Here is a 12,131-nt window from a genome sequence, read left to right on the forward strand (position 1 = left end):
ATTTCCAACCTGATTTTCCCAGTCCACCTGCATGTTAAAATCTCCCATAACCACCGTAGCATTACATTTGTGACACGCCAAATTTATCTCCTGATTCAACTTGCACCCTATGTCGAGGCTACTGTTTGGGGGCCTATAGATAACTCCCATTAGGGTCTTTTTACCCTTACAATTCCTCATTTCTATCCATACTGATTCAACATCTCCTGATTCTATGTCACCCCTTGCAAGGGAATGAATATCATTCCTTACCAGCAGAGCAACCCCATCCCCTCTGCCCACCTGTCTGTCTTTTCTATACGTTGTGTACCCCTGAATATTCAGTTCCCAGCCCTGGTCCTCTTGTAGCCATGTCTCAGTGATCCCTACAACATCATACTTAAAAATACATTTGTGAGCAAAAGTACATACATAATCATAATAATCATAATCACAATAGTACTTTATTAGCCAAGTATGTTTTGCAACATACGTCAAATTTGTTACATCTTTAATGTGGTAAAATGTCTCAAAGTACTTCAAAATTTAACATGGAGTCTCGTGAAATAGAAAAGATGAGTAAGTGCTTGGTAAAAGGTAAATTTTACAGACACTTTCATTATTGTGTACCTTTTGTTTGTATCATTACTTTCTTCGCTACACATATTGTGACACTTCTATTTCACTCAGCACCCTCATGGGCAGAACAAACTTTAATCGTGGTGTAATTGATTGAAATGTAATTTTGAATCTATTAGGAAAATTGCATGAACCAACCATGCCATCAAAAAAAGTTTTTTTTTTTTTTAATTGACTGCTGTGATAATTAATTAAACTAAGTGATGCCGGAGTAGAGGGCATCCAGTGAGGTTTTAATTACTGTACATCAATGGTGATAGAAATAAGCTGTTTGATGAAAAAATCTGTCAGCTGTTGTTTATATAATGGTAATAAAATGCAAGGTTTCTGATAGAAATACTTAACTTTAATTAGTTAACTGTCAATAGAGCAGATTATTATAAATCAGACAATGCATAAGAAATCCCTGGTGCACCCATCATCCTAATCAGAGATGCCAGGTGCATAAGCAAGCTGCTAGCTTTCAGAAATTAGTTATAATCAAGTCTACATGTAAGATGGTGCAGTGTTAGACTTTCGCTGTCCCTATTTTTAAAGTATAATTCTAGAGATGCAGGAGTTACCGGTAAAAGTGCCATTTGTTGCGCACAATATGGTCTTAACAACCTAGCGGCAGCTCTTCTTGATCACAAAAACACAAAATAGTAGTCCACCAGTTCCCTCAAGCCCGCCACACTATTCAATAGTATCATCTGAGGAAGGATGTGCTGGCGCTGGAGAGGGTCCAGAGGAGGTTTATGAGAATGATCCGAGAAATGAATGCGTTAACATAAGATTGTTTGATGGTACTGGGTCTCTACTTGAAGGATGGCCTTTTGAAGGATGAGGGGGGACCTCACTGAAACTTACCGAACAGTGAAAGGCCTGGATAGAATGGATGTGGAGAGGATTCCACTTGTGGGAGAGTCTAGGACTAGAGGTCACAGCCTCAAGAATTAAAGAAAGTTCCTTTATGAAGATGCGGAGAAATTTCTTCAGTCAGAGGGCGGTGAATCTGTGGAATTCATTGCCACAGAAAGCTGTGGAGGCCAAGTCATTGGAATTTTTACGGCAGAGAAAGATTCTTGATTAGTACGGGTGTCAGGGGTTCCGGGGGAAAAGGCAGGAGAATGGGGTTAGGTGGGAGAGATAGATCAGCCATGATTGAATGGCGGAGTAGACAATGGACCTAATTCTGCTTCTATCACTTATGAACATGAAAAACATCTCAACACCTACCCTGTCAAGCACTCTTAGGTTCTTAAAGTTAAATAAGGTCACCCGCCTCCTTCTTTTAAACGTCAAGGAATATAGACACAAACTCTCTAGCCTCTCTTCATCGACAACTCTTTCATTACTCTTTTGAACTGCTTCCAATGCTTCTATATCTTATTTTAGGTAAGGGGATCAAAACTATGCAATGTACACACCTGTAACAAGATCTTCCCTTTCTTAAACTGGAACTGCTTTGCAATAAAGACCAATATGCCGTTTGCCTTTTTAACTAGTTGTTGGACCTGCCTTCTAACTTTTTGTGATTCTTGACTAGAACACTTAGATCCCTCTTTTCGTCTGATAGTAGGTTTGATTTGACCAAATTACTCCCTCAGCCTTTCGGGGGCAGTTAGGAGTCAACTATTTGGTAAGGGAGTGGAGTCACATGTCGCTGGAGCAGCCAACAATGTTTGTCAATGAAACTCTATTTTTATGATGATCTTACAGCTTCCTGGTCAGTCTTAATGATTTCCTTTTTAAAAACTGAACTTAAATTTTAATCATCAGACATCATTGTTCATTCAAAAAACATTTTCCACCATTTTGAAATATTCAGAGCTATACTGCATGGAAACAGGCCCTTCACCCAACTGTCCAATGCTAACTATGTTGCCTGACCAAGCTCATCCCGCTTGTCTCTACCTGGACTCATAATCCTCCAATACCTTCCTATTCATGTACCTATCTTTTAAATGTCGTAATTGTGCAGGCTTCTTTCACATGGCAGCTCGTTCCATATGTACAACTTCCTCTTGAAAGGTTGTCCCTCAGGTCACTTCTAAATCATTGTGCTTTCACCTTAAATCTATGGCCTCTAGTTTTAGATTTCCAAACCCTGGGGAAAAGACTATGGCCATTCAATTTATCTATACCCTTCATGATTTTATACGGCTCTGTAAAATTACCCATCGGCCTACGCTCCAAGGTAAGCACTCAAACTATCCAGCCTTTCTTATTATTGAAACCCAGCAGACCCATTATTATCGTTGTTAAATCTTTTTTGCACCTTTTCCAGTATAATGACATCCTTAAATTTAAACTGACATCTCCATATTAGGCAAAAGAGCAGGACGACAATTCTTGTGTGGAAGGAACAGCAGACGAAATGTGTAGGAAAGGTCTCAACCTGAAATGTCACACATTCCTTCTCTCCATAGATGCTGCCTGTCCCGCTGAGTTACTCCAGCTTTTTGTGTCTAACTTCGGACTACAATTCCTTTGGTTTGCTCTCCAAGCATAATCACGCAATACCTTTGTTACTATAATTACATTAATGTCGCTTGGTGGCTGATTTCTCTGTGCACCCTATATTGTAGTTTGTATCATATTCTAACATTGGATAGCAACGAGCATTTATGCAGAATTCCCTTTGTTTTATCATTTAGTCGTGGCTTAATCTTGATGAGAAGTGCCCAAGTGGGAAGTATGCTAGTAAGCTGGCATTTCAGAGTTGGGAAGTATGCAATACATAACGAGACACAGTAATCTATTCAGAAAATTAACAAGTTGGGGTTAGCCAACACATGAAATCAAGCACAAGAGAGAGCAAGTACGGCAGGTTGATCATAGCTGGAGCCTGAAACTGCCCCTATTGGAGTTCTGGAATGAAATTGATGTATACAAATAATAATTAATAAAAATGTACAAATGTAAAATAAATCATGTTAGTCACTGGAACACAAAGTGAGAAAGAAACATTTGCTTTTGGATGAAAAATCTCCTTGAAATTAGTTTCATCAGGCGCAGCACCCATAGATATGTGCATCAAAATGTACGTTGACAACTCTATGTGCCTTTTTGTTAACATGGAGAAAGTAACAACAGCATTAGCAATGGAACACAACTTAGTGGTAGTTTTCATACTCCTCACCCCTTTGACGTCAGTGGAGTAGTCACCTAAAAAGTGAAAGGAGGACTGAGGCTAAAGCCCTGAAATATCCCAAACACTGAAGATATTATCAGCTGAATACATTTAAGCATCAGATTATTAGTGCCCAAGTTGCATCTCAATTGTGGCTTACTTCTCGGCCAAGTTATTATTATTAATTTTCTATACTGCAGTCAACTCCTGCTGAAAGGCTTGGAGCCACAGCATATATAACAGTATGGAAAATTATGAGAGGCATAGATAGGGTAGACAGTCAGAACTTTTTCCCCCCCAGGTAGAAATGTAAAGCTATGTCCAGTAGTCTTTGAAAGTCAGAGGGGGGAAATTGAAATGAGATGTACGGAGAGTTTTATTACACACGATTGATGGGTGCCTGGAATGTGCTTTCAGAGGTTATGGTGGAAGCTGACATGATGGTAGCGTTTAAGAGGCTTTTAGATAAGTAAATGAATATGCTAGGAATGGAGGGATATGGATCACATGCAGGCAGTTTACCTTGGTTACCTTGGCATCATTTGCAGGACAGACATTGTTCCTGTGCTGTTTAATGATTTATGTAGTGGAATGCAGCAGCTGAGTAAGGCTATACAATTTTCCTTGAAATCACAGTATAAAGTCAGGAAGAAACTAAACAAGAATTTGTGATGGGCACCTAATAAGTAAATGCAGAATATAACAGCAAAAGAAGTTTACTCGTTGTTAAACATAGATTGATTGAACATCAGACCCACAGGCCACACCGGACGCAATGTTGGACTTTCACCTTCATATACTTTTATTGCAATATGTAATATTTTTGAAATTTACATTTCCATAATTTTTCTTCTACTTTTTTCACCATGAACACGGGAGAAGGAAATGAAAAGCCATTCATCTCATCATAATTAGCGTTCCATCTGGACTCTCCATTCTCAAGTACATCAAATACATCAGTCTTACTTAACATTAGTGTAGGATGTCAATTTCCTGCAAACTGTCAAATTGGTTATCCTTTACTGAAAACAAAGGTTAGTATATCACCGTTGAACTCAAAGACCAAAAATTGAAATTTAAAACGGCTTATTTTCAAATGACGTTTTTTTTTTAAACGGAGTTGTAAAATGTATTTTATTCTGATGTCCTGGACTCGCATGGAGTAAAGTCAGTATTCTTTTCCTCATGTTTCATCGCTGACGTTTGGCAAACATTTTCACCAGAGTCGGCAACTCTGAATCAACTGTTTGATGGATTTAATACTATCCAAGTTTGCATCTTTCAGAGCCAGTGCAAGTAGCACTGATTTGTTGCCAGACTCCTCACACACAAACGTTACGAGGTGTTTTGCATACACGTGGATCAGAGGCTGAAAAGAAACAGATATTAAAATTATTTTGAATGACTCTAGCAGAATAATTTGATTAATTAGAAAGAAACGCCGAGATAATTCAGCATTACACCATGGGAATACGGAGAAGACCGAAGGGAGAACGTTGTCAAATGCACTAATCATAACATATAGAATATTACTATTCTGCAGGGTCAGTGTGTGTAAAACTCCTAAATGGATTCCATCAGAAATGGAAACTGAAAACCAAGTGAGCTGTTTGTACATTTTGGAACACAATAAAAAGAGGACATGGAATTGGAAGCAAAAGGAAAGGAGGATAACTTATTGAAAACTGACAAGGCACTGTTGGAAAACTAGATGTAAAATCTGTGGGGACCTAGGAAGATCACCAGAACAAAGATGTGGACTTTGTGGAGTTCTGACTGTAATTCTCTGCACAAGTATTGCTTGGGAAATTTCTAGGTCTCTGCGTGAAACACAAGTCTTAAAACTTAACACAAGATCTGTCAGCCATTGTCCACCACTGGACTCGGTAGGGAGTTCAATAGCTGAGCAGGAGCTGGCTGAGACTCTCCAGCACTTACACTGCAGAATCTGCTGTCAGGTTCAGTGCTGGGTTAGGACCAGAGGGCCCATTTATTTGAACAAGGTTTGAAGATCTGCAGAGAAGATAAAAGGATGTTAGTTTATTTTAATCAACTATATTTTATTTTGGTTTAATATTTTTAATGATTTGTATCTAGTTGTTTACATTCTTTATATTTTAATGGTTTATTTCATTTTTAATCATTTTTGAATGGGATCTGGTACCTGACTGAGTGCTGAACAAGATTTTGGTTATCTGCTCAAATATCCTTATATGGCTAATTCAATACTGTTTGGATGCTATGCCAGGCACCATGGTATGATTTTAATTGTTTTAGATGTTAAATATGAATGTTGTTAAGTTTTACTCACTTTCATTAAATGCCAGTTATCTTCTAGTATTTAGCTCCAACAAAGTTTCAGAACACCAACAAGATTAATCATTACACATCACTCCTAGCCTTTTTTTTTAATGTTCAGGTACACACTGGGTTAATGAAATTTGACTTTTTACAAGGACCTTGATTCAGATTTATCTCAGATTGACCATGTGACTTCAGAAAACATGGTCTGAAGAATTAGACAGACTGAAGACTTAGGAGAGGTCTGAAGTCCTCAAACTGCTTCCAGTGTTCAAATTGTTAATATACCATGTCCCTACTACTTTCCACTGTGATTGACCTTCTTTTAACAGGTAGCATGTACAAGACTGAATAAGAAAGAATCAGTGAGATTATTACAGCGCTTAAATAAGCTCTTCACTGAACAGAATTACTAAAGCACAGTGGAAAGTTGTGTGTTTACAGACACAGTGTATTTAGGTTATGGTGTTCGTTTATATCTAAATTCAACATACGACAGAGAAACAGGCAATGTAACCCAGAGTATTTAGGTTATGGTGTTCGTTTATATCTAAATTCAACATACGACAGAGAAACAGGCAATGTAACCCAGAGTCCACACTATTTTCGTACTCTACACATCAGTCGTCTCCTCACACCACATCAATCCGATCAGCATATCCTTCTCTCCATTTATCCCAACGTGCCCAACAGGTTTCATGCTAAATGCAATAATGCTGGTCATCTCCGTGGAGCAACAGGTTCCTTATTCTAGCTATTTTTCTGTGATGAAACTGCTTCTGGATACTGTAAGGGTTTTCTCGATATTATTTTACATTTGCAGTTCCTTGAGTTAATCTTCGCTGTGCATGTCCCTTCATAATTACAAAGACTTCTCGTAGTTCACCATTTTGGTTTTGCTGTATTGTGAAAAAATTCCCACAAGTTCAGTCTCATTCCTGTAATGTTTTTCTTGCAGTTTCTCCAGTATTTCAATTTTATGTAAAGTTGCAAACTATACACGATGTTAATTGCAGGAGTATAGGAATAATTTCAAGAATTTACTCAGAATACATCTAGATGATTATAACCAAAAGCTTGTGTTGAGCTGCATCTGTTTTACAGACCATTTTGCTAAATTAAAGACACATATAAATGGAGGTAACTGTTAATGATCATCTTATAGCTTTTATGTCTTATCATGGTTCTTACCTCATCTTTCCCCATTAAGATTTTTGTACTAAAAGTGGGTTTGCCGACCTCATCTGCAACAATATGTGGAGTTACAGAGATCAATGTCCCAATTTTGCCATACTGTGTGACCACCACAAAGATGTGATCGCTGAATATTGTACACACAACCTCGGTAAGGATTCCACCGATGGCTTCTGCAGCCTGTTTAGACCGGACAATGCTTTCTGCTGCCATAAACTTCTCAGACCGACACGATGGCCGTATCTAATCCAATTATTGATTTAAGAACCACAGTACTCAAATGGTCTTTATCTAAATTGAAAAATATAATAAAATCAATATATTTTCAAGATATCAGTTCTCATTTCACCCATCATATATTAATTTATTAGTACACTCAGATCTGCCATAATGCAACAATTGCATTTCTAAGAAACATCATGTTATAGAAAATCTTGTTATGAAAACAATCGTGTCAATGGTGGAGGGGAGAGGATTTTGGGGCGAGAGAATTTTTGACTTGTAATAAAGTTTTTTCCTGGCAGGATTTAAAAAAATAAAGATTTTTTAATAGTTGAGTTTAGTTTTGCTGCTGCAAGCTAAAAATATCAAAGGCTGAATGTCACATTGTTCAATAGAATATCATTGTGCAATTGCCAATAGAAGTCCAAAGACGTACAGGTTTGTAGGTTAATTGGCTGGGTAAATGTAAAAATTGTCCCTAGTGGGTATAGGATAGTGTTAATGTACGGGGATCGCTGGGCGGCACGGACTTGGAGGGCCGAAAAAGGCCTGTTTCCGGCTGTATATATATGATATGATAAGTCAGTGAAACTGAAAGACTTTCTTAAGAGACAATGTGTCTTATAATTGCAAGACAGCTCTTTATCTGCATGTGAGTTTCCAAAGTAAGTGGTTCTCAAGTTCCAAATCGAAATTGCATTGTAGCTAATTCGGTCTATCTAAAACAAAATAGTTCCTGTTCATGAATTGCATTATATTCAATTCGCAGAATGGAAACACGTGTAATAGCAGAGCTACCTGTATTCAGATTCTCATGCGTGACGCCCAAGTTTAGTCATCTCAGATTGAACCTTAGGTGAATGGCAGCAAAATAATCACATATATTGTACAACAGATAATATGTATGACAATGTGCAATAATGTGTAGGAAAAAAAATGCAGAGGCTGATTTAAATCAAAGGTAGACACAAAATGCTGGAGTAACTCAGCGGGTCAGGCAGCATCTCAGGAGAGAAGGAACGGGTGACGTTTCAGGTCGAGACCCTTCTTCACTCAGATCAGTCTGAAGAAGGATCTCGACCTGAAACGTCACCCATTCCTTCTCTCCCGAGATGCTGCCTGACCCGCTGAGTTACTCCAACATTTTGTGTCTAAGTGCAATAATGTGTAACAGGTTCACATTGGGTTGAGCAATGGCATCAGACTTTCCATTGCTCAAAGCCCAGAGATTGTGGATTCAAGACCCTGTCCAGAGATGGAAAAGCGAAGTCTAGGCTGAACCCAGTGTCAGTGAGCCCTCCCTTGTCCCTTCCCCCCATCCTCCCCTTCGTCTCATCATCTGTTCCATTATTCTTCCCTACCCTCCATTCTCTCACCTCTCTTCCTCTTTCTCCCCATCTCCTCCTTCCCCTGTCCTATTCCCATCCTCTGCACTCCCAAACTTTGCTCCTCATACCCCAACCTTCACTGCCCTCTCCTCCAACCTTCGTTCCACTTCCTTCTCCCCTCTACCACCATCCTTCTCTCCCCTCTACCCCCTTTCTTCACTGCCCTCTACCCCATCCTCCATCTCCCATCCTTGCCCCCTTCTTCTCTACCCTCCATTACTCATGCCCCTATCCCTCACCCCCTCCACTACCCCACCATGCTTTCCCTCACCTCTACCCTTCTTCTTCCCCTCTCCTATACCCCCCCTATATCCCCTCTCCTCTACCTACAACTTCCCCTCTCCTCTACCCCCAACTTCCCCTCTCCTCTACCCCCAACTTCCCCTCTCCTCTACCCCCCTACCTCCTCTCCTCTACCCCCCTACCACCTCTCCTCTACCTCCTACTTCCCCTCTCCTCTAACTCTTACTTCCCCTCTCCTCTATCCCCTACTTCCCCTCTCCTCTATCTCCTACTTCCCTTCTCCTCTACCCCCTACTTCCCCTCTCCTCTACCTCTTACTTCCCCTTTCCTCTATGCCCTCCACCCCCAAACCTGTCTCCCATCCTTTCCCCCTCCAACTCCTCCATACTGCCCTTTTCACACCCCATCACCTCTGTCCCCATCTTTTTCCCCCTCTACCACCCCTTTTCCCCCCAACTTCCTTCCTTTCCCCATCCAACCCCACCCCACCCCCATCCTTTCTCCCCTCTAACCCCTCCAGCTCTGCCCCCCCCATACCTCCATATTCCCCCTACTACTGCCCCCTCATCCATCCCCCTCTAACCCCCTCTAACCTCCTCCATCTCCCCCCCAACCCCCCCCATCCTCCCTTACTTTCTCCCTCCACTGCCTCATCCTTTCCCCCTCTACCCCCTTCCTCCCGCCCATCCCACATCCATCCCCATCTTTCTCCCACTCATCCTTTTCTCTACTCCCAATTCACCCCCATCATCTAACCCCTCCCTCCCCACACCGTCCCCTCTTCCCCTTTCTCCCTTCTGTCCCCCCCATCTCCCCCACATCCACCTCCTCTTCCCACATCCCCCCCATCTCCCCACACCTCCCATCTTCCCCCACTCTCTCCATCTCCCCCTCTTTCCGCCCCTCTTCCCCACCCCTCTCTCCCCCACTGCCTCTCCCCAACCCCCTCTCCTCCCCTCCCCCCTCTCTCCCACCCTCTGCCCCCCACCCACCTCTCCTCCCCCATCCCCCTCTCCCTCACCCCCCCTTGCTCCCCCCACCCCTTCCCTCCCCCACCCCCCTCCTCTACCCCCCACCCCCTCTCCAGATTCCCCCTCTCTCCGCCACCCCCCTCTCCCCCACATCCCCATCCCCCTATCCCCCTTCCCCCACACCCCCCTATCCCTCTCCCTCATCCCCCTCTCCCCATCCCCCTCTCCCCCACATCCCCATCCCCCTCTCCCCCACATCCCCATCCCCCTCTCCCCCATCCCCCTCTCCCCCCATCCCCCTCTCCCCCCATCCCCCTCTCCCCCTCTCCCCCCATCCCCCTCTCCCCCCATCCCCCTCTCCCCCACATCCCCCTCTCCCCATTCCCCTCTCCCCATTCCCCTCTCCTCCATCCCCCTCTCCTCCATCCCCCTCTCCTCCATCCCCCTCCTCTTCCCCATCCCCCTCTCCCCCCCCTCTTCCCCATCCCCCTCTCCCCCATCCCCCTCTCCCCCATCCCCCTCTCCCCCCCCTCTTCCCCATCCCCCTCTCCCCCATCCTCCCCGCCCACCGTGATCTCTCACCCGCCGCCACCGACACCAAGCACGTTCGGCGCCGTCCTTGCGCATACTCAGTGCGCGGCGGCGGCGCCTCTGATGCCAGTGCGCGGCGGAGGCGCCTCTGATGCCAGTGCGCATGCTCAGTGCACATGCTCAGTGCGCGGCGCCGCCTCTGATGCCAATGCGCATGCTCAAGGAGCGGCTCTGCGGCTGCGCGCGGAGGTGGTTCGGCCCGTCGAGCACGTACTGGCGACGGGCACATGGTGCTGGAGTAACTCAGGCAGCATCTCTGAAGAGACGGAACGAGTGATCTTTGTGTCTATCTTCGGTGTAAACCAACATCTGCAGTTCCTTCCTACACATTTAGTCGGTCCTGGCTCTGTGTAAGGTCGGTCGGTCAACCAGCCAGCCAGCCAGCCAGCCTCCTTCCACCCACTCCTTGGCTCAGGCTCTTTTGACTTGCTTACCTTTCAGATACCTGTTCACCTCCACGGCGGGCCAATCCCGGCTCCTGTCACAGAGGAAACAAACACAACGGGTTTCTCCAGTTTTACAATCCCCTTCATTCTGTCTTCATTGGTTCCTGCCAATAGCAATAGTTCCCAATGTTGGGGGAGTCCAGAACCAGGGGCCACAGTTTAAGAATAGGGGGTAGGCCATTTAGAACGGAGATGAGGAAAAACTTTTTCAGTCAGAGAGTTGTAAATCTGTGGAATTCACTGCCTCAGAAAGCAGTGGAGGCCAATTCTCTGAATGCATTCAAGAGAGAGCTAGATAGAGCTCTTAAGGATAGCAGAGTCAGGAGTTATGGGGAGAAGGCAGGATCGGGGTACTGATTGAGAATGATCAGCCATGATTACATTGAATGGTGGTGCTGGCTCGAAGGGCCAAATGGCCTACTCCTGCACCTATTGTTTATTGTCTATTTCCCTCTACATCTCCTTGATAATTTTAAATGCCTCTAACGGACCCTCTTTGAAGGAGAACAACCCCAGTTTATCAACATTTCTGAAGTCTCTCATCCTGGAATTATTTCAGTAACTCCTTCTTCGTGTGGTATCCAGAACAGGGCACACTCCTGCCATCAATCCACAGTTTTATGAAGGTGCTTGGTGACTACTTTGCTCTTGTCCACTGTGCCTCTACCAGTCCCTTTACACCTCCACACCCCACCTGGAAGGCTTCAGGGCCCTCTGTTTCTTCCTAGAACAGAGACCCAATCAGTTCCCCTCGACCACCACACTTCTCAGCCTGCCAGAATTTGTCCTCAACCTCAACAATTTCTCTTTTGACTCCTCTCATTTTCTTCGCAGTTAGCAAGGATGGTTGTCATAGATGGGGCAATCCTCTCACATAGCCTTTCTTCTTCACCAGAATGTACAGTACCTTTGCTGAGATATATAAAATTATCCTCCAATGCCTGCATTTCTGCCATCTTACCCTTTAAAGTGCTTTCCCAGTACACTTTAGCTAACTCTGTTCTCATTGCAGTGCCATCTTTTAAGTTTAAATCATTGTTCT

General features: G+C 43.5%; 1 protein-coding gene across 3 annotated transcripts; it reads right to left on the bottom strand.

Moving 5' to 3' along the window:
• Positions 1 to 524: 524 nt before the first annotated feature.
• LOC144591160 (proteasome assembly chaperone 3-like) lies at positions 525 to 10,747 on the bottom strand. Of its 3 annotated transcripts, none has more exons than XM_078395458.1 (3): positions 10,635 to 10,747; positions 7,226 to 7,519; positions 525 to 5,102 (listed from the first exon to the last, which is right to left on the bottom strand). In XM_078395458.1, the coding sequence occupies exons 2-3, from the start codon at positions 7,439 to 7,441 to the stop codon at positions 4,950 to 4,952; spliced, it is 369 nt and encodes a 122-aa protein (XP_078251584.1). In that variant the 5' UTR covers positions 7,442 to 7,519; positions 10,635 to 10,747; the 3' UTR covers positions 525 to 4,949. The 3 variants fall into 3 exon arrangements, with proteins under 3 accessions (XP_078251584.1, XP_078251585.1, XP_078251586.1); XM_078395459.1 differs by having other exon boundaries at positions 10,622 to 10,713; XM_078395460.1 differs by lacking the exon at positions 10,635 to 10,747 and adding an exon at positions 8,249 to 8,308.
• Between the last annotated feature and the right edge of the window lie 1,384 nt (positions 10,748 to 12,131).

Source organism: Rhinoraja longicauda, unplaced genomic scaffold (assembly GCF_053455715.1).
Source record: "Rhinoraja longicauda isolate Sanriku21f unplaced genomic scaffold, sRhiLon1.1 Scf000628, whole genome shotgun sequence".
NCBI classification, from domain to species: Eukaryota; Metazoa; Chordata; class Chondrichthyes; order Rajiformes; family Arhynchobatidae; genus Rhinoraja; species Rhinoraja longicauda.